Below are 23,645 nucleotides of genomic sequence, written 5' to 3'. Positions count from 1 at the left end.
TATATTAACTTAACTAAGTCACTCTCGTTGGTACGATGTTGCGCGAGAGTGTGGTCTTGTGTTGTGGGGGGAACCTGAGAAAACCCACTTGTCCAACCATTTTTTTAAATCCAGAATTAAAGACCAGTTTTTACAAAACTGGAAAAATACCATTATAAATTCAAATGTTTGGTTTATTGATTGCTTTAAAAAACAACATCTATTTGACGTATATTCTGATACTGTTCCCTTAAATTAAGCTTATATTTTATGTAAATTCCGAACTATGAATCATAAATTACCAAAAGAAAAAGGATATTTTTTAAATACATGTATTGAGAGAAATCACCGTATTTTATAGTTTATGTAATATAATAGCTTAACTGTACTTGTAAAAATAGCACTTTTTTGTAAAAATATTTTGGCTAAATTTAATTAACCTCATATTCTCCCTAACATATTGTAACGTTCCGCTGAAGCCAGTGAAGGTTGAGTATGCTTATCCCTGAAGGGATCTGTTGGCCTTATTGGCCTCGCACGCTACAAATGGTGGCAGCGTCGGGATGTTGCCACTGTCGAATCGGAGTTGCATTACCCACGAGTTTCCCAGGCTTAGACGAGTCTTCTCGGGAAATTAATGGAACGTTCCGCTGTAGGTGGAAGTGCGTTCATAGAACGTTGATGTAATTGGTTAGTATATGTAATATGCAAACTGGTATCCAGGTCTCCGTGTGGATGGAGAATATACTACATGTATATATAAAGACCAGTCGACCCCTTTAGGGATGAGCATGCTTTTCCCTGACGGGATCTATTGGCCTTGTTGGCCTCGCAGCTACAGTATTTAAATCATTATCAATTTATATAAAAGCATATTTTCACTTGATTCATGATCCACTAATATGATGATTGTTTGTTTTGTTTACAATGCCTTGATTTTTTAATAAAACTTGAAACTTGAAACCTACGCAGTCAGTGACCTCCCCTAGCAAACGTAACATACCCTTTCGCCATTTTCACTATATGTTTTTACATATTCTTTAAAATACAGTTTTATATTTCAAACATTATATTTCATGATTTTTGGTTGGTGGCATAGGTTAAATAATTATTTCAATGTCAACATCTGTACCCGCTTATAAATTTAAATATACCCGCATGTGTACTGTATAATGTATCTGTGTCGGTACGTTATAGATACCCAAAATAGCTTTGACATGACAGTGAATGTGTGCTTAATTAGTGTCACTAATGACTTATGTTGATAGAGTTTTTGAAAGAGTTCACACACTGCCTGAGTACACTATCGAGTTACTAAGATTGTTCCAACCTGATATACAGTTTCAACGAAGAGAGTATGCTTTTTTAGAGTTTTTTTGTTTAAACTAGCTTGACACTTGCTTTGGTTGTAACACACGATTAGAAGACTTAGCTCTTACTGACCCCATCTGGTCAGGATACTTTCATTCATTTACATTCACTTAAGTATGACACGTGATATCGTCGAGATGAGTAGCCTTTGTCGACGCAGCATTTTTTGCGTTCTACTTTGACGATATCAGTTTGGGGGTAAGTTTCTCAAGTACACTAGGCTGTCATGATTCGAGTTAGCGAGGTTGCTTTTACTAATGTTGTTAATATTTGTTGTCCATTTCTTTCTTTTTTCAGAGAAAGCTATTCACAAGTATGGGTAAACTTGGACTTGAGGGAGTATGTTTTGCACAAACCGTATATAAATTGGCTGACCTGATGTTGGCGCTGGGTAAAGATACTCTTTTTGAAGTTGAAATGAATTCTTCAGCTTAGTTTCCATTCCGTGTTTAGATTTTTGTTTGTAGTTGCAAATGGTAATTCTGGTTCTTGATTGAACGAACGAGTAGGCAGTTATCAGCAAACGCATAAGTTGCGACTTTACCTGGTCATGGAGGTCATTTAGTTGACAAAGGAAGAATAATTATAGTGTGCCCTTGGTGAAGCCTGATTCCATATGGACTGCGGCTGACTGTTTTTGCATTGGAACAGAGCACAGCATAACATTATTTTATTTAACGTATACCCACAAGTGAGGATAAGCTTATCACTGAATGTAATGGATGTTATATGTTTATGGGATTCTTTTATAATTGGATAATTTAAATACGATATTTTTGTTTTTAGACAATTCTAAGGACATATTTATATAAATGAAAATATCCTTCTTGGACATTGGAATTACAATAATAACAATAACGTATTTCTAGGAATGTTGTTATTCGCATATATACCGGAGTGGATTTTTAATGAATGAGCAGACACTCTTAATCTAGTAATATAACATCGTAAGCCATGTGGTAAAACGTTCAAGTATTGTTCGTATTCCAATGTACTTTAAATATTATTATACAGGTTAAGAACACTACTTCTAACCTTGCCATTACCCCACGTTTGCTTAAATGTATCAATTATTGTTTTCTGAATATAATGATAAATGTATTAACATCACATAACTATGGATTTTCAAAAACATATACATACCCATGCTTAGAATATCTTTAACATCAGTAACCAAATTGCGTTGCCCATTTTGACAATCTTTAACAAACATATTATGTATTTCCTTGCTTACAACATCGTTTGTTTGAACAACTTTGAACCAATACTTTAAATTCTAATATATCTCGAGATAAACAGGGGATAAGGGTATATATCCCCATACATAGCACAATCGAACGTATCGCTGCGTACATTTAAAATTAATTCACAAAACTTTAAATGAATGCGCTCGATTTCTTTTGATTTCTCGAATCCCCAATCCTCTGACCCATAACTAAATATTGAGTCAACAAGGTATCAAATAATTGACAACTAATGTTTGACTTGATATTATTCTTAAATTGCAATTAGCTAATACTTTATTTAGTGACTGAAGGGCTTTTCCAACTAGGTGTTCATGGTTCCTGGCAAATGTACCCGTGTAGTTGAAAATAGTTCCCAAATAAGTGAAGTCACTGACAACTTCAATCCAATTATTTTTGTATGAATGTTTTTCATTTCTTAATAGACCACCTTTTTTACGAAACACCATGACTTTTTTACTCATATTGGCCTCGATCTAGACTCCATTTTTTCAGTAAATTTCTAATACCACGATTAAGACCTATTAATATCTTCAGGTGTTACCTAGTAAACCATATCATCTGCAAACAATAGTAGTACATGTACATGTATAACAATTTGGTCATTAATAAGGAGGCCTGAATTCATATCTGTTTGTAAACAAAACAGGGGATATGACTTCACCCTGACTCACAAAAATAGAGAATTAAATATTGCACAGTTGACATATCCCTCGAGGAAAAACATTTTTGTTAGTTTTTAATGTGTTTAATACAATAATTTTATACATAATCCGCAATCTCAAATAAACACAATTACATATACACTTATATGATTTGCAAATACATGTGCTACGGTAGTCTGGCCAATGTTTACTCGTTCACCCTGCAAAGAAGCAAACCGTTGCAAAAGAATCAGAATACAACTTTACGTAGCTAATGCGCTCAAATATACCAAATTTTAGTGTTGGTGATGCATTTTTAAATTGTCAATAGGTATGTGTTTGCATGGTTCGATATTGCATTCAGGGCGTCTTTGAGTAGAAATGGAGCAGTCTTTGATGTCCTGGGGTAAGTTGAGGGGTGGGGAGGGTGGCAATCTTGGGTTATTGCTGGAACAGTGTGTATGTAATGGGTAAGTTTGTAGGACAGGTGTTGTTGGAGGTAGTCCTTGACGTCTAGTGGTAATCCTGTTCTATAGTAGTTATGGGTGTATTCTGTGGGTAGTTCGTAAGAGCTCAGGTCTGATATAGTCATTGGTAAGTTTTTAGTGGTCTGTGGTAGATGTTGTGTGTCTTGTGGAAAGACTGGGCAAGTCCTGGGACGTCCTAATGTATTTTAGAAGTATGTGGTAGGTTTTGTGTGTTATGTTGTTATAGTCCTGGGGCAGTGATTACGAACAGTCTCCAGTCTGAGTTCAGACTCAAGACTCATTATGGCAAAACTTCATTTCATTGTAACTTTCCTTCTATCAGAGTATTGATGGTAAAATTTACTGATATTCATATTTGAATGTTTTACCTTTATTAACATACATTTTTGTAAAAGTAATGAAATAAATATGATTTTTTGTTCCTTTATAAAAAAGCTTTTCTGAGTCTGAGTCTAAACTAAGCCTTGAGACTGTTCGTAATCATGGCCCCTGGTGTAGTTTAATGGTGTAGGTTTTGGGAAGTAGGTTTTGAACATCCGTGGGTAGTACTATGCTAGTCTGAAATCTTATTGACTATAAAGGACCACTGGCACCTCTTCTCCTTCGGTGGATAAGGAACGCCACTACACCAACGATAACTCCAACCACACCAATTATCAGCACAATCCAATCTAAAATATACATGGAGTCATTATATTAGGCAGAGCATCAACACCATGGAATATCAAGCAATTGTACAAAATATAACATTATACATTTTAAAATATGAAATCGTTGATAATAACCTACAATATACATAAAACATTTAAAACGCAACATGTTATGGCGGCAAACTAAACTATTTTACTTTATTTCAACTGTTTTGAACTGTTCGGATAATTAAAGGCCCAATACACGTATTTCTCGTCCAAACTGAGCGCAAATACACTTTCTATATTTTCATTTATAAATCTATTGTGTCTGCCTAAGCAAATACTGCTGCCATACTGTCACGAAATTTCTCCCGAAATGCCGCGGTTTACTCGCAAGACACGACATATCTACGGCATATCTACGATATGTTTGACGAGTCTCTTACGGCACCTAACGAGTTGCTTCTCCATAACTACGAGGTAGAAATGTCGTGTTTAATGCTCATTCCTTTCAAATGAAACTCGGTATCCTTCATAAGAACCATTTTTTTCGACATTTATTAATTCCTTTTGGTATATTTAAACAATATCATTAATTGTGGTAAATCTTATCTGGGAGTAAGAGTGCATCTTTAATGATTGCCGATCTGCTATTTCATTGGCTTGAAATGTAGGTTGTATTCTAAAAGAGCTTAGCATATTTATAGGTACGAGATTGAACGATATGGTGCGATACGTTGCGACATGAGAACGGAACGAGAGTTTATACTAAATTTTTACAAAAATATATATGTATGACATTAGCATTAGTTATGTCTGTTTATCTGTGTTAAAAATGAATGCTTAAACGATGCAGCTCATCGGATACTTGCAGAACATTCACTCAGTGTCGTTGGATATGTCGAACATGCTCGGTGAAATGACGAAGTGGTACCGCCATCGCTCTGCACAACGCAGCAAATCGTATACTTGTGCCTCTCTACCGACTGACTGAGTGTCACAATGACTCTGCACCAAAGTTAACTTTTGGCTGCAAAACCGAAAATACGGGTTTCTAGTTCATGGGCGGCCAGAAGTTTAAACGGACTAAAATTCTCGTAGGAATCTTCTGATTCTGTGCGTGAAGCGTCGGCTTCAGTTCGGCTTTATACCACACATGGCGACATTTCAGTAACTTTCACGCGACACTATGCGAGTTATGAACTCGCTGTAACTTGCCAAAAAGTCGTGACAGTGTATAATTAATCGCTATGTAAAGATATTTCTGTAATATGGCCCCTGGCACGCTTCTTATGCGAAGAATGGCGATGTTGTGAACTTACACCATGCAAATCTGAATGATGTATGGCTAGAGCAGGTTATGGAGAAGCCTCCGCCTGGCGGTCGCGAGCAGCAACACGGTTTCTCTGAGGCTGATGAACTTCCACTTTTGTCGCAACAATGACCATTATCTGTAAGAGACGAACAATTTCCATATTAAGGCATTCGATTACGGTAACTTGAATGGTCTTACTGACCGTATTATTATATGTTGAAGCTTGATGACCCCAATTTATTCCTACCACTTGATATCGCTTGGGTCACTAATCATGTTTTTTTTTAATTATCACAGTTACACTATTGCCCTTACGAGGTGCATACCGTAAGTAAAACAAGTGAAGCTACTAACATACGGGCGTTCAGGTGGAGCTTCTAATATACGAGGGGCGTTGATTATGTTGTGCTGGTGAAGCTTCTAATATACGAGGGGCGTTGATTATGTTGTGCTGGTGAAGCTTCTAATATACGAGGGGCGTTGAGTATGATGTGCTGGTGAAGCCACTAATATACGAGGGACGTCGGGTATGTTGTGCTGGTGAAGCCACTAATATACGAGGGGCGTTAAGTATGTTGTGCTGGTGAAGCCACTAATATACGAGGGGCGTTGAGTATGTTGTGCTGGCGTAGCCTCTAATATACGAGGGGACTTGAGTATGTTGTGCAGGTGAAGGCACTATTATACGAGGGGCGTTGAGTATGTTTTGCTTGTGAAGCTTCTTATATACGAGAGGCGATGAATATATTTTGCAGGTGAATCTACCTATATACGAGGGGCGTTGAGTATGTATTGCTGGTGAAGCTTCTTATCTATGAGGGGTGTTGAGTATGTTGTGCAGGTGAAGCCACTAATATATCGAGGGGCATTCAATATGTAATTTAGGCGAAGCTTCTTTTATACACGAGGCTTTCAGTATGTAGTGCAGCTAGAATTAACTCTTTACGAGGGGCATTTCGTTTGAAATGCAATTAAAACTACATGTAGTAATAGACGAGTCCAATGAAAGCTACCAATTTACGAGTGGCATTCAGTATGTTATGCAAATGAAGCTACCTATATACTACGGGCGTTCAGTATGTTATGCAAACGAAGCTACCTATATACGAGGGGCGTTCAGTATGTTATACAAATGAAACTACCTATATACGAGGGGCGTTAAGTATGTTATGCAATTGAAGCTACCTATATACTAGGGGCGTTAAGTGTGTCATGCAAGTGACGCTACCTATATACGAGGGGCGTTAAGTGTGTTATGCAAATGAAGCTACCTATATACGAGGGGCGTTAAATGTGTTATGCAAATGATGCTACCTATATACGAGGGGCGTTCAGTATGTTATGCAAATGAAGGTACGTATATATGAGGGGCGTTAAGTATGTTATGCAAATGAAGCTACCTATATACGAGGGGCGTTAAGTGTGTTATGCAAAAGAAGCTACCTAGATACGAGGGGCGTTCAGTGTGTTATGCAAAAGAAGGTACCTATATACGAGGGGCGTTCAGTATGTTATGCAAAAGAAGCTACCTATATACGAGGGGCGTTCAGTATGTTATGCAAAAAGAAGGTACCTATATACGAGGGGCGTTAAATGTGTTATGCAAATGATGCTACCTATATACGAGGGGCGTTCAGTGTGTTATGCAAAAGAAGGTACCTATATACGAGGGGCGTTCAGTATGTTATGCAAAAGAAGCTACCTATATACGAGGGGCGTTCAGTATGTTATGCAAAAGAAGCTACCTATATACGAGGGGCGTTAAATGTGTTATGCAAATGATGCTACCTATATACGAGGGGCGTTCAGTGTGTTATGCAAAAGAAGGTACCTATATACGAGGGGCGTTCAGTATGTTATGCAAAAGAAGGTACCTATATACGAGGGGCGTTCAGTGTGTTATGCAAATGAAGGTACCTATATACGAGGGGCGTTAAATGTGTTATGCAAAAGAAGCTACCTAGATACGAGGGGCGTTCAGTGTGTTATGCAAAAGAAGCTACCTATATACGAGGGGCGTTAAATGTGTTATGCAAAAGAAGCTACCTATATACGAGGGGCGTTAAATGTGTTATGCAAAAGAAGCTACCTATATACGAGGGGCGTTCAGTGTGTTATGCAAAAGAAGCTACCTATATACGAGGGGCGTTAAATGTGTTATGCAAAAGAAGCTACCTATATACGAGGGGCGTTCAGTGTGTTATGCAAAAGAAGCTACCTATATACGAGGGGCGTTAAATGTGTTATGCAAATGATGCTACCTATATACGAGGGGCGTTCAGTATGTTATGCAAATGAAGGTACCTATATACGAGGGGCGTTAAGTGTGTTATGCAAAAGAAGCTACCTAGATACGAGGGGCGTTCAGTATGTTATGCAAATGAAGGTACGTATATACGAGGGGCGTTCAGTGTGTTATGCAAAAAGAAGGTACCTATATACGAGGGGCGTTAAATGTGTTATGCAAATGATGCTACCGATATACGAGGGGCGTTCAGTATGTTATGCAAATGAAGGTACGTATATACGAGGGGCGTTCAGTATGTTATGCAAAAAGAAGGTACCTATATACGAGGGGCGTTAAGTGTGTTATGCAAATGAAGGTACCTATATACGAGGGGCGTTAAGTGTGTTATGCAAAAGAAGCTACCTATATACGAGGGGCGTTCAGTATGTTATGCAAATGAAGGTACGTATATACGAGGGGCGTTCAGTGTGTTATGCAAAAAGAAGGTACCTATATACGAGGGGCGTTAAATGTGTTATGCAAATGATGCTACCTATATACGAGGGGCGTTCAGTATGTTATGCAAATGAAGGTACGTATATACGAGGGGCGTTCAGTGTGTTATGCAAAAAGAAGGTACCTATATACGAGGGGCGTTAAGTGTGTTATGCAAATGATGCTACCTATATACGAGGGGCGTTCAGTATGTTATGCAAATGAAGGTACGTATATACGAGGGGCGTTCAGTATGTTATGCAAATGAAGCTACCTATATACGAGGGGCGTTCAGTATGTTATGCAAATGAAGCTACCTATATACGAGGGGCGTTCAGTATGTTATGCAAAAAGAAGGTACCTATATACGAGGGGCGTTAAGTGTGTTATGCAAAAGAAGCTACCTATATACGAGGGGCGTTAAATGTGTTATGCAAATGAAGGTACCTATATACGAGGGGCGTTCAGTATGTTATGCAAATGAAGGTACCTATATACGAGGGGCGTTCAGTATGTTATGCAAATGAAGGTACCTATATACGAGGGGCGTTCAGTATGTTATGCAAAAAGAAGGTACCTATATACGAGGGGCGTTAAGTGTGTTATGCAAAAGAAGCTACCTAGATACGAGGGGCGTTCAGTATGTTATGCAAATGAAGGTACGTATATACGAGGGGCGTTCAGTGTGTTATGCAAAAGAAGGTACCTATATACAAGGGGCATTCGGAATGTTATGCAAATGAAGCTACCAATATACAAAGTGTGTAGTGCATGGAAAGCTACTCATTTATATTCTGATAAATCTACGTTTTATTGACACTGAAATAATGTTAAAGATTTATCACAATAAATTTATACTCATGGGTAAGACTACTCAGTACTCAAGAACGGTGCATTCCAAATATAAATATTTCCATTTTTTTTTTATTAAACTCCTTAGATTTTTCCGCTGACCCTTTAACCAGAGACTACGCGTTCACAATTATATAATTATTTTTTTGAAATGACTTTGATCCTAAAAGGTTTATAAGGTATATCATGTGTTGACGTATAGACTAGAACATGTCAGGTGCTTACTTTTACACGTTTTTAAATGAAGAGAAAAACACTCGATTTCTTTTTTGTTTGTTTAAAGTTCAGTATTTGGAACATGTTTTAAGTATTGGATGGAAATACATTTATCCGTAAAAACATATACCAATAGTAGTGCATTTTACTTTTGGTGGATTTAGGGGGAATTTTATTATTTTATGAATAACTCTATATGCTAGTATGGCTATTTGAATAAATGGTAACTTGATTAGTGTTCGGCAAGAACTGCCTAGCGAATACAACTTTACGAGCCAGTGCGCATGCGCGAGGGTCTTAATAACTCACTTGCTAAAACCAACAAACGACACAATGTCGGTCGATTTATTGTTTTCAAAACCAAATATATTAATCGAAGTGTTTGTGTGTGTGAAGGGGGGGGGGGGTGCGTGCGCATGCGCGTGTGTGTTAATGTTCATGTATATTGGTATATTGATTCAAACTCGCTGGTTACCTACTTGAATTATGCATAGTCTTTCTCTACATTTTGTATTTCAAATAAAGCTAGCTTGATAAACATAGGTATACCATGCATCTAAGTGATTGCATCCTTTAAATATATATATTTCGATGTTTTATTAAATATATTTAAATATATGAAGATAGAAGTAGTCAGTGGGTAATTATCATTCGCTATCATATCATAAACAGTTATATCTCGAAAGACCATAGTTCAACAACTTGGTCTAACCGACCAGAGATTAGCAATACCCACTAATTTATAGACAACAATTTGATATAGTCAGGCAGTCAAGAAATGGATTGAAAACAAAGACCATTATCAAGTACTTGACTTAAGTACGTGACATATGTAACCGTGAGATAGTGATAGTTTTGAGAACAGATGGTAATCATAGTATAACACCGGCCCGATTAACGCGACATTGCATTTGTTTACGTGACATCATTGTCCTTGTTTTTGTCAAAGGAGTAATGAAGACAGTTTTTATTCAGTTCAGTTTATAGTTTGTTGTCGAATTTAATCTTAAAGCTGCACTACCACAGATTGAACTTTTTGACGACTTTTTTGTCTTCGAACTAGCCATTTTTTGCGTAAATGAGGACGGCGGCGCTGAAGCAAACAAACTGGATCCACCGCAAGTCGTTATCGTTCCCGGCACGCCGGAGCCTTCGGAATTTAAGAGTGATTAATGAATGTTTGATCATCTTCCTGGCGTTCGATGTGTTCAATTTTTACAGAATAAGGGGATAAGTACGGTGGAACAGAGGTGACTTGTGTATGTTTTTATTTATCTCGTGCGCAAGACATACTAAGTCGTGAGCATGAGATACTAAGTCGTGAGCACGAGATACTAAGTCGTGAGCACGAGATACTAAATCGTGAGCACGACATACTAAGTCGTGAGCACGAGATACTAAGTCGTAAGCACGACATACTTAGTCGTGAGCACGAGTTACTAAGTCGTGAGCACGACATACTAATCCGTGAACACGAGATGTACGACATACTAAATAGTAAGCACGAGATACTAAGTCGTGAGCACGAGATACTAAGTCGTGAACACGAGATACTAAGTCGTGAGTTATTAAGTCGTGAGCACGTGTTACTCAGTCGTGCACACGACTTAATTACCTCGTGCGCACGACTTAGTAACTCGTGCTAACGACTTAGTAACTTGTGCACACGACTTAGGATCTCGTGCGCACGACTTAGTAACTCGTGCTCACGACTTAGTAACTCGTGCGCACGACTTAGTATCTCGTGCTCACGACTTAGTATGTCGTGCTCACGACTAAGTATCGCGTGCTCACGACTTAGTATCTCATGAAAAAGGTTTAAAAGAAAACATGAAAATAAAACCTGGATCTCAAAAGGAGGTGACACCCCTCCCAAGCCCCCCAATGTCAATTTGCTTCCTACGCGCCTGAACTAACGACCCTAAGTTTAAAACACTAGACCGATCGTTCATATTTCTGTTCAAGTAAACAACATTGTTTATGTCATCGTTCAAATCCTTATTGCACTTGAGGTTAATTGCTACACTTGTGATCTGCACTTTTCCTTACAGGATTTGAGTCAACTGTTTCAGAAGTATTTGTTTATATGTAAATATGTGCGCACATCATATTTCACTGACGAATATATACGGTATTTTGGGAACTTTCATAATTAATTAGTCAAATGTGTGTACGTTGGCGAGTAGTTGTGTGGTAAACAAACGTTATACACATGTGTTCTTTTGTGTTTTTCTGTATGTTTTTGATCTTCATTATTAATTACATTTAATATACATTTAATAGCAAACGCAGTGCTGAACTATCAAGAACTGTCTGACTTACATTAGGGGCGTAAGAGGGGGCGTAACTTAGGGGCGCAGCCTTTTGACATGCGCCCCTCCCTCAGAACCGAGCGTATGGCATACACTATTTGCATGGGGATTTGGGATTACTCCATCAAGAAAGTTTGAACAATAAATAGTCGGAAATGATGCATTATGAGCGTATTTTTATTTTTATTTTTTTGCGATAATGACATAAAAAGTAAATTTGACGATTTTAGAGGGGGCGCGCGCCGGGTGCGCACCCCCTCTAAATCAGCTATACATTCAGTTTATAATTTCTCTTTTGAGTAATGAAGTTTTTCCGAGCGAGAGGTAGTGACAGTCGTACTTAAAATCAATACATACACGTGTATAACAAACATGACCTTGAGTGATAAACCTTTAACTACTTACTACATAATGCATTTATGGAAAATATTAATTACTGAATAAAAGATTGAAACCGTGTATTTAATATTTTGTTTCTATACATATTGTTGTAGCGATGAGCTCTTTATGCTTAAGTCGAATAAAATTTCTGTTCTGTTTAATACCCGAATACGCACAAACATCAAATGAATGGTGAGTGCTAAAAGATTTACAGTAATTTACGATCAACTTATGAGGTAGAAATACCGTGTTTTCTGCACATTCCTTTAAAATTAAACAGAGTATCCTTCATAAGAACTATTGTTTTTCTATATTTACTCATCCTTTTTGGTATATTAAAACCGTTGTATTAATTGTGATCCATCTTATTTGGGAGTAAGGGTGCATCTTTAATTCGGCTGCATTGCTTCTTTCAGCGATGCTATCCTTTGATTTTTATACCTTATAAAATGAAATTAACCTTAATCTGTTTTTTTACTTAACTTCATTTTGAATGTTGATATAACGTCATCTCTAATACGAGATATATTTACGTTAACGACGCTTAATGATTTTCAATTTAAAAGACGATGTTTTTTTGGATGTTTTGTAATTTTTAATTTCAACAGGCATTTGGCACAATGCTATAGTTGGTATAATATTACGTTGATATTGACAATTTTGACATACACATCGATTTTCATATTGATTATTATGATCGACAAGTTTCATATTTTTCAAAATACTAACATCAATACAAATGTGTTTGGGGGGCGTTTGAAGTTCCGTTAAGTATACAGTCGAACACAGTTGGCTCGAAGTCCCAGTGACCGGCAAAAATACCTCGAGCCTCGAGGATTCGAGCCAAGCAGGAATGCTAACCTTCAGTATTAAGAAATCGGTCTTTTACACCACATCTTTCCAACGAGGAAATCGAGCTAAGCGAGTTCGAGCTAATGGGGTTCGACTGTATATTGAAACACAGCCGATTCATGTAGCACAAATATGGTAACACAAAACAGTAAACAACAATATTGACCTAGACAGAACACGAGGTGGCCACCATTGTTTACAATGTCCAGTGATGTTTCAATAAAATCGTCGACACAAACAGCTACCAGGTAAACGTAAAGAATACGATCTTCGCTTCTCAGTCTTGTCAGCGAACTAAATTCAGACGGATAAAGAAACGCGCCTGTCGAGTTAATGAGCAATCCTTGTGGTGTCTTCATCACCTCATCTTTAGGAAGATATATCTGTAAAACAGACCAATTGAAATCTATGTAAATGACGCTTTAATCTACAGGAAAAAGAAAAAGCTGACCTATAAACCATAAACAGTTTGATTCTAAAAAGTAGTGTATATTTAAGCCAAAGAAAACCATACAAACGTTAAAGGAAACTTTCAGGAGAAGTTACTTAAGTATGTTCTATTGTTTCAATATTAAGAGAGGAATGAAACTTAGTTACAATAATATTATTTAATGATTGTGCATGCTAACCTGTTCACAAAAGTACAGCTTGTCTAATAGCTCATACGAAATCCTATCCCTCGGCATGGTAATAAGGTTTTGGTTCAGTTGCTTCTTCAGAAAAGCCTTTAACACAATTTTTTGTTTTTGTATCACCATGGTCCACTCCTCTGTCAAGCATGACTTTGCGTTTGGAAAAAACGTTTCAGGGATTATGCCTAATCCATCACTGTTCTTCAACAGGACAACTTCAAAAGTTTCAGTTTCTTGTTCGACAGTTTTGGGAATGGTATCACCCAAAATGGACATGTCTGTCCATCCAATATCATGGCATTGTTTAGGAATTTGAAGCAATTTCACAAGTTGTAGAGGCTTCATCTTGCTCAAAGCCAAGCCAAGACTCGGCCCCGAATATTTCATCAACGTTAGCATTAATTTTGGATTTATGACCCATTTTTCTCCAAAGTAAACACACCGCTGTGAGTCAGTTCTGTACATCCCTCTTGGACAAAACACAGGGTAGCACGTGCTCTGAAAGAAAACAACTCAACTTTCTGCAATGGTTAATTGAATACTTATAAACCTTGTAATAACATTTAAGTGAATGGCAATTGCAGAATGTTAATAATCAAGCAAATGTAAGTATGTATTATCTATAATTGGAACTTGACACATATATTTCAAGACAATTTAAATCGTAATTCAAGGAGAATTGAATTGATTAAAATTAAATGACAAACAATTATGCAGAAAGTCAATAATTACTATCAACAAAAGCAGAAGTGTTTCCTTTTAAATACATATTGTTCTAATTTATAGAATGTGATTAGAAAAAAAGTGAATCATTAATTAAACCGGTTTTAATTCAATGAAATCAGGCTGAGGGACACGAAACTCTCGTTTCCAGCAAATAAACTGTTCCAAATTATATTACAGGAATATCTCACTTCCAATCAGGAGCTCGTACCATTCCTGTTACTCTGTGCATATATATTATTTTAGAAATATTACACACCACTGAGGATCATATGACATTATAAGGACCGGCCATTCAGCCATCGAAAGTGTATATTGACCATCAAATGCGTTAGCCGAGGTCAATTTACTTTCGGGGGCTGACTGACAGACCCTTATAATGTCATATGGCCCGAAGTTGTGTGAGACTATTTCTTAAATTGTACCGAACATTTTATAATACCAATTAATATATATATACACCTTTAAAACAAACGAAATCATTCACCTACCCTGTTGGGTTGTTGGACTTCGTGATCAGAGCATGCTGTTTCAGGCTTACTGGTCTGTTTGTCACTTTGGGTTTGCCGCATATTGTAATGCAAAACATCAAGTATTGTGCCCGTATTTGTCAAAGACGAAGTCTTTGCACTTGACTGTAAGCAGACAGATTCATTTAAAAGTCTTTCCTCACTCAGTCCGTTACACATGGCGCAAAACACGTTTTTGTAAGGACGGCTTGTAGGCCATGAAGCACGGGTGATAGGGGCGTAATACGTTTTACACAATGCTTGTAGTGTTGTGTTGGAACTATTGCATGAATCAACCACAGACACGCACTCTTTAGATGTCCAGTCTTCCCCTTCTGGAGGGGTGTAAAGTCGTTGAGGAAACATGTCATTGATATCTTCATTTGTCATTACTGCAAGCTCATAAGAAGTTAATGGTCTCATTTGTAGTATGATCATTTGCCATGGTACCGCCCGTTTTTGTTCATTGCATTGAGCACAGAAAGAGTTATAATAAATTCTTCCAGTCGTTTTAGATGAAACTGGAGAGAAACTCTCGGATCTGCAAGAAACCATTTCTACGGAATTGTTCAAGAGACCAGACGTGTCGACGGAACTGTCTCCAGTGTGACATGTGTCTATCAGAAGGTATGCGTACCCTACTACTGAATCATCAATTCCTATTTCCCCGTTTGAGTTTACGCAGTTTTCCTCGTCTGCCTTTTCCAACGTCTCTACCATGCTTGCCATACAACAATCTCTTCGTGCGGCGCAGTCGAAGTCACAACTACATGGTTGGCAACATGGAGAATATTTATCGGTATCCCACTTAAAATCTTCATTGATTGTTCTATTACAAATATTGGAATACGGACATACGCTTGAGAGTATTTCCAAAGAATCCTGTGTGGTGTATAACCCATGTACCGTAACTCGAGGGCGCAAGATTATTAAAGAAATGAGAACAACCAGGCAAGACATTGTGGCCAACACTGGATATCTACTTAGAGGTATTGAGACAAAAGTATATATAGCGAAATAAATCCTCCTCCATACGAGGGTTGGACTACGAATTCTCGGACAACCCACGTATGAATTTATAATTGAGAACACCTGTTATGAGACATAATTAAAACCCGTCTTTTCGTTCAGACTGATTCCAGGTAGTTTCGCTTTAAAGCTGCACTCTCACAGATATACCATTTTAACATATTTTTTTTTATTTTTCTGTCTTGGAAAGAGCAAAGTTTTAAGTAAATATCTATAAACCAATGATATAAGATTGCTGACAAAAATCAGATCGTATATTTTCATATTTTCGTTCGAAAATTAATAATTTATGGCTAACGGTTTAAGGAAAATGCATAAAACATCAATTTTTGAACTTAAATATAAAAATCTGCGATCTGATATTTTGTCAGCAGTCTTATATAACTGGTTTCCTGGATTTTCGCAAAATTTGGCTGGTTTCAAGACAAAAAACAAACAAAAAAAGTTGTCAAAACTTTCAATCAGTGAGAGTGCAGCTTGAATATCCGTAGGTCAAAGTCTGTTTGTTTGATAAACACTCCTTGAATTTATACTTCAATGTTTTTATGAAACGGCGGTCTTAATGACAAGAGGATGTCTTCATTACGAAGCGGCACAGAATTCCATTTTATTTTAATAGTTTTTAATGAATACCCAAAAGACATTGCTGAAGTCAAACTGAAAATAATTTCCTCACTACAAACATTTCATTTCATAACCCCATTTTTCAAGTCGAGTACAATATTAAAAATAAAATAAATAATTGCTATTTCATAGTGTCATTTTTCAAGCAGAGCACATGATTTAAAGATAATAGCATACATGAGCATATCTGACTGCTGTTAATTTAGGATTTAATCAAGATGTATGATTTAAAGAAAACACCAACATGGAATTGCAAACTCTTCTATTGAAGACCATAATTAACATCTACATCAACATAACTTATTCTCAGTATATTTATATATGGTATTCAGAACTATTATTTCTGTATCACAACATGATTTGTTTAAATCCCTATCTCTAATTGATGCATGGAAACCAGTGATATAAGACTGCCAACAAAAAGTCAGATCGCAGGTTCTCATATTCATGTTCAAAAATTGATGTTTAATGCTTTTTCCTTTTTTTAGCCATAAAACATTAAAGATTCACTTCTACTTCAAAATAAGATTTACCACAAATAATACAATTGTTCAAATTTACCAAAAAGTATGAATAAATGTCAAAAACAATGGTTCCAATTAAGGACACCGAGCTAAATTTGAATGAATGGTGCAGAAAACACGGTATTTCTACCTTATGAGACGATAATGGATCACAGTAAATCTTTTAGCACTCGCCACTCATTTAATATTTTTTTTGCGTTTCAGCTATTAATTCCACGGTTACAATCTTATCATCAATAATTAATTTCCATTTCCATTTCCATAAATGCATTAGTTAGAAAGTAGTTCAATGTTATCACTCAAAATCTTTGTTTGTTATACATGTGTATGCATTGATTTTGAATAAGAGAGTCACTTTAATTTTCGAACGCAACTATGAAACACTGCGATCTAATCTTTTGTCAGCAGTCTTATATCATTGGTTTTCAGATATTTACGTAAAAATTGGCTTATTCCAAGACAAAAAAATATATATAAAAAATTGTCAAAACGTTAAATCTGTGCAGCTTTAAATGTTTAAATGGTTACAAAAATGCAAAATCAAAAGCTCGTGTAAAATCAGCGATTCATTAAACGATGATCTGTGTGTACATTCCTCTTCCTCAACAGAAAAAGTACCATCGTGATGATTTCATACTTATTTCTAATTCAATACAACATTGGACAATACAGGGACAAGACCACAGCCCAAAATATAACAACGACTCTGTTGAAATGCTAAGACCTAGCTGACACTGAACACGAGAAACACAAGGTACAAACCATTCGGAGCTCCTGGGCCATTTTTATCGAAAACAACCTCGGATGTATGCCGGTACATCGGTAAATGTTGTTCCTATTTTTTGTATTATATCATTAATTAATTGTAGTGTTTTAGCTTGTATTTGTTGATCTAAGTTTAAATTGGTTGCCTGTAGAGAGTATTATTGCAAAATAATTAAGATTCCCAAGAGTTAAGTCATACAGTTTAACAGCTAAATAAAATTACTACGCGTTCTACTTGCAGCGGACATAAATACCGATTTCTGAGTATGTAATGCGTACAAACAACACAGGTTGATCACACATGCATCAATGTATCGTTTAAAGCAGCACTCTCACAGATTTACTATTTTTTCAACTTTTATATATTTTATCTTGGAAAGAGCAAATTTTACGTAAATATCTGCAAAGCAATGATAAAAGATTGCTGACAAAAGATCCGATCGCCGATTTGCCTATTTCCGTTCGAAAATTTATGTTTTATGGCTTAAACCGTTACTAATGGTTTAAGAAAAATGCATTAAACATCATTTTTTTAACTTAAATATAAAAATCCGCGATCTAATCTTTTGTCAGCAGCAGTGTTCGAAATTCACGGTAGCCCGATAGCCCGAGGCTACCAAATTTCAGCTGGGGCTACCGATTTTCCACAGAAACTAGCCCGACCGGGCTACCGTTTTTTCCTTAGGTTATTTAAAAAAACCTGCCAGTTAAACGCGTTACGCATCATGTTTTTTATACGCAAAGCCTTATTATTCAAGAATGCGTCCTTCAAGGCGACTGGAGCGATTAAGTCGCCTTGACAACGGCGAAGTCGGATTCGCCGAAATTTACATTCAGGGCTCAAGCCATGTGCTCAATGTTTGTTTATTTAATCAATAAATATAAACACATGCCAAAATTCATTAACGCCCGAAGTGACAAGTAATTATCGATCAGTTTCTAACCAATAACTGTGTCTATTAGCAGCAGTCAAACTCTATGACGTCATTAACTCCGCCCATTATGTAAATTAACCGATAAAGTCGGCAGTTTTCGACAACAACGATGGCTATGAAAATTGACAATGCTAAAATAGCAATATCAACATTGATATTTTATTTATTTCATTTAAATATATTTTATTTATAAGCTAATATAAAAAGAAAGATATTTAAGTTTTTAATGCGAACAGAACATAATCATTCTACAAAAGTTGTCTTAAATGCGGAGGAAACAGGTGCTCGCTTACTTCCTGACAAATTTAATCAAAGTGAAAGGAGAACTGTCGGATATACAGTTAACTCGTTGTCTGTGTACAGTACAGTAAGGTTCTATTTTATACCTTTAAATAGCTTTGCCATTAATTTTTAAAGAACAATTATAGGAATATTGGCAATATAAACATCGATATATTTTTGTTGTTACTTCTGAAACTTGAAAGTGAAACTGAAAGTTGAAAAGAGAAAAATGTCATTGCACAATCGCTGGTGCATATCTGATTTGACAAGGATGCATTGGATAACAGAACTTATAGTACATGTATGCATAACTCTTTCCATTAAATAAAAGATATGTTCAGGAAATATTTTTCTCGTATTAACTTTTTGAAAACTTTATTAGTTACTGAACTTTTGATGACTACACTAATATATGTATGACTATAATTTATTGTTGACGCATTGTTCAGATTGTGGAGCATTTATTGAAACTGTATCAGCGTGCTTGATTAGATATTCAGAATCGTTGCGGAATCGTATTTAAACTTCCAAAAAATATTCCGAACGAGTGATACTTTTAAGTGTTTAAGTTTGGGCTAGTGAAATTGGTTTCGGGCTTGTAAAATTTCCTATCTGGTAGCCCGAATGGGCTAGTGGATTCAAAGCCGAATTTCGTACACTGCAGCAGTCTTGTTTCCATGGATTTTCGCAAAAATTGGCTCGTTCCAGACAAAAAACAAAAAAAAAAGATGTCAAAGCATTCAATCTGTGAGAGTGCAGCTTTAAAGGGACTAGTTCATGTTTTAGCACCAAAAATGATTTTTTTTTCCGGTAATGCATCTGTTATCACTGATATTATAATTATTTTACTCTTTGATACCGAAGTTGCAGAAAATAATACAATTGAAGTATAAAAAATACTTGGGTGTAGTGAGGAGCGAACCTACGCCGGTACAGACAAGAACAAATTAGAAACACGTATACCATATCCACTCTCCAATAAAGACAAGTACATACGCTTACGGATATTTAACCTTTATTGAATACATTGGTAGCATCACGTGATATTGTAAATCAACCAGTCACGCTACAGCCGTTTGCTGAATCGGGTTACTAATGCTTTTAAAATCGTGGACTTCACGATTAGATATTATTTGAGCATAAATGAACATCAGTTGAAGGCTTCCAGCCGTCAGTATCTTAGTTTTAACACTTACATTGATTTTCCTCAATTATTTTGCACTATTTTTTCATACAAAGTGCAATGTACAAACCATGTAAAAGTCCCTTTAATATTTATTTTTGTTGGGACCTACACCTTGGAAGAGTCAGTCGATAAACATAATTTCACTGGGAGTGTATGGATATTCAAGCTCCCAGTTCTTCAACAATTGATCAACAAATGCATTTTTTTTCATCAATATCTATTGTTCGAAAATGCAAGATGGCCTTTCAATAGTATTATACAGTACTGTACTTCCTATTTTCAGATTTTAAATGGACTTAATACACACTTATGATGTTAATAATGTAATGTTTCTTCTCTAAATTTTATTTTAGATTCAAGCATACATAGTTCGCAATGGTGATCAGGAAAACGCCTGTGAGCACCTACCCTGACTGGGCATGGGTACGTGATGTTTAAGGATTTAAACTTTTCTGAAAATGTAGGAAATGCAATCGTAACTCGGCCATCTCCGACAAGCTTCCAGATAATTTTTTGGACAATGGCAGAGGTGTTCCGACTGGTAGGAAAAGCTGATAATTCGATGGAAACATTCAATAATTCCAATAATTTGTGTTTACCAGATCGTGCTTTTTATTGTAGGAATATTTTAATATCCATAGGCAAATGCACAAGTTTTCTAAACAAAATGCAAAAGCTTATTTCAAATTATTAATTTGCACATTCCCCGCATTTCTCTAAAATTCTGTATCCTATAACATCACATACCGGAATACCCCAACACTTTTCAAAATCGCCGACTTCAAATACAAAATTTGAACCTATGAAGGTTGCAAGCTGTCAATAATGTAATTTAACATTTCAAACGATTTGCCATACTTGATTTTGGAAAATGTAACTGTAAAAAGGATATTAGAAAACGTAAAATTAGTAATTATTATGCAAGATGCCACGTAGATTGGACAATAAAATATGACCCTATACATATTTTATATATATAATGTGCTTTTTCAAGTAAAATTCTTAGAATTGTATTGAAATGTCATATTGTTGATTTTTAAACAATATCAAAGGACTGGAGGGCCATATTTTAGTGTCCAAGCTATGTGACGATCACCTTTGCAAGATTCTCAAGTATGTGGATATTGAAAGCTATTGTCAACAAAAAATAACTTGGAGTACATTTATGGCTCAAACTACTGAAATGAGAAATTCGATCATAAATGCTACTGCGTAGTCATATTCGCATGTTCGAGTATGTCTGTTTTGTATTATCTATTCACCAAAATTGTCTTAAGAGTTATTTGTATGTAAGAGATCTCGTCCTTTTAAAGTCCAAATTAATTATCATCCTGTTCTGTTCTTGATTTTAAAAAAGGGAAACATTATTCTTAAAAACCGCAATTTGCTTATGCGCATACATGCCCATATGACCATATATCATTATTTGACAGGGTCCATGTTCGAACCCCTCGCGGCCCCCGTTTAAGTTTCACTTCATATAACTGTCACTGGAGTGGCGTGGCTTAACGAAGGCACTGTAGGCCAGGGACTACACATAGCATTCAATTTGTTTAAAGCTATCGTTATGGAGGAAGGACAATCGTAACAACTCGGCCATCTCCGGCAAGCTTCAAAATAGTCAATTCTGTTTGATACTGGCCGAGGTGTTCCGATTGGAGTAAGGACTGTTTAGAGTGCAATGGACTGTACTGCGATAGAAATAATCGGAACACCTCGGTCATCTCCGCCTTACGACGAACCTCGGATGTATGCCGGTGCATAATTAAAACAAGCTAATAAAATTCAATTTAAGGCGACGTCTACAAAGTTGGTGTCTGCCTGTACTTTATGCTAAGCGTAAGAAAGGGGCCGTTTTTGCCTGAAAACATAGAGTTAGGTGTATTCTGTTATTTAATATTACTACGCGAGCCACTTGCAGCGTAGTTAAATGTAAAGCGTTCTGACATTGTAAACCGCCCAATTCATCCGAGGTTGTCTTGTAAGGAGAAAAGCCGAGGTTCTCCGGTTGGGACAGAATGTGAGCTTACCGCATGGTGTCTGCACGCAGGTATCAGCCTGAAAAATAACAAGATTAATTGTTCAAGAATAACACATAAATATTGTAATAAACATCATAAAATTAAGGGGGGAGGTAGACCCGAATTGATCAGCATGCCCGGTTTGCTAGGGGGCTTCGGTTAGATTTAATGCAGGATGGGCTAAGATAAGTGGTCCACTAATACGTAAAAAGGTACGCACGCACACACGCACGCACGCACACACGCACACACGCACGCACACACACACTTACACAAACACACACTTAACTTCAAACGCTTCCATATCCCTCAAGTTTCAAGTTATTTTTGGCCTTTAACAAAATGCCGTTTTTGAATGCTATGTGTAGCCCCTGGCCTACAGTGCCTTCGTTAAGCCACGCCACTCCAGTGACAGTTTTTTGAAGTGGAACTTAAACGGAGGCCACGAGGGGTTCGAACATGGACCCTGTCAAATAATGATATATGTTCATATGGGCATGTACAATAGGAATATAGAATCTATGTCAATATTAAAAACTAAATTAACAATTAAACAATTAAAATCAGGAAAATGAAATATGTAAACTTACCGAGACAACAGTTTGGAAAAATAAAGTACCAAGGAATACCCATATAAAGCATTTCAACAACATTTTAGACACAGTAATATTATCCATAGTACCCAACAGCTGCTGTAGTTGAAACATCAGATTGTAAAATTGAGGACACCGATATGAGCTGCTTTTGCATTATCTGATAAGTTGAAAATTTAAGTCGGGAAGTCAAGTGGGTGACATCCCTTTCATTTGTTACTCATATATATCGCAATACTTAAAATTGAAAAATCTGGTGATAAGGGAACAATTAACAAAAAATGTTTGCTTGCCCTACCCACCATTTTGGGAGTGGGTAGGTAGGGAATTGTTTCCGTATTTCCCGCCTATAGTACGCATCTTTAGTCTACTAACTCCTCTTTAGGCAAAAAAATAAATAAAATGGTTTGGATAGGATTACGTCTTTTTCAAAAATAGGCATTGTAGGTAGGCTTTTTTATTAGGCTCTATATAAAAACGTTATTTTCATCATTTGAGAATGGTGTTAAGGTAATCATCAGTATAAAGAATCCAAGGTTTTTAAACTATATATTAAAACATACTTTAAAAAAAGTAGTTTAGTTTTTTCATTGTTGTTTTACCAACTGACTATAAAAACGGTTTGGTCGGTGCCTTTTTTCGTACGTAGTTTCGGATAACCCGGACCAAATGTATTTTTAAGCCCCTATAAAAAAAGACGGAACAAAATTTGTCTCCTCAGAGGGCCTTTCATCATCTCGGGCCGATTTTACTGAGTCGGTGGGTTAACCGAAAACATACACGTTTAGGATAATACAAGTAAGTTTTATAGCAA

The 23,645-nt window shown here is 36.5% G+C and overlaps 2 protein-coding genes across 3 annotated transcripts; both read right to left on the bottom strand.

The window, feature by feature from the left end:
* Nucleotides 1-3,320: 3,320 nt before the first annotated feature.
* Nucleotides 3,321-22,980, bottom strand: LOC128218891 (uncharacterized). 2 transcript variants are annotated; one of them, XM_052926652.1, is made up of 4 exons: nt 22,829-22,980; nt 22,248-22,275; nt 5,681-5,809; nt 3,321-4,397 (listed from the first exon to the last, which is right to left on the bottom strand). In XM_052926652.1, the coding sequence occupies exons 1-4, from the start codon at nt 22,943-22,945 to the stop codon at nt 4,300-4,302; spliced, it is 372 nt and encodes a 123-aa protein (XP_052782612.1). In that variant the 5' UTR covers nt 22,946-22,980; the 3' UTR covers nt 3,321-4,299. The 2 variants fall into 2 exon arrangements, with proteins under 2 accessions (XP_052782612.1, XP_052782613.1); XM_052926653.1 differs by having other exon boundaries at nt 3,321-3,459.
* On the bottom strand, nt 12,762-15,682 carry LOC128218890 (uncharacterized). Its single transcript, XM_052926651.1, has 3 exons — nt 14,855-15,682; nt 13,638-14,138; nt 12,762-13,391 (listed from the first exon to the last, which is right to left on the bottom strand). The coding sequence occupies exons 1-3, from the start codon at nt 15,599-15,601 to the stop codon at nt 13,089-13,091; spliced, it is 1,551 nt and encodes a 516-aa protein (XP_052782611.1). The 5' UTR covers nt 15,602-15,682; the 3' UTR covers nt 12,762-13,088.
* Nucleotides 22,981-23,645: the final 665 nt, after the last annotated feature.

Source organism: Mya arenaria, chromosome 15 (assembly GCF_026914265.1).
Source record: "Mya arenaria isolate MELC-2E11 chromosome 15, ASM2691426v1".
In the NCBI taxonomy this organism is placed as follows: Eukaryota; Metazoa; Mollusca; class Bivalvia; order Myida; family Myidae; genus Mya; species Mya arenaria.
The sequence above is the reverse complement of the archived record's forward strand: the minus strand, read 5'-3'. Positions and strand labels throughout refer to the sequence as shown.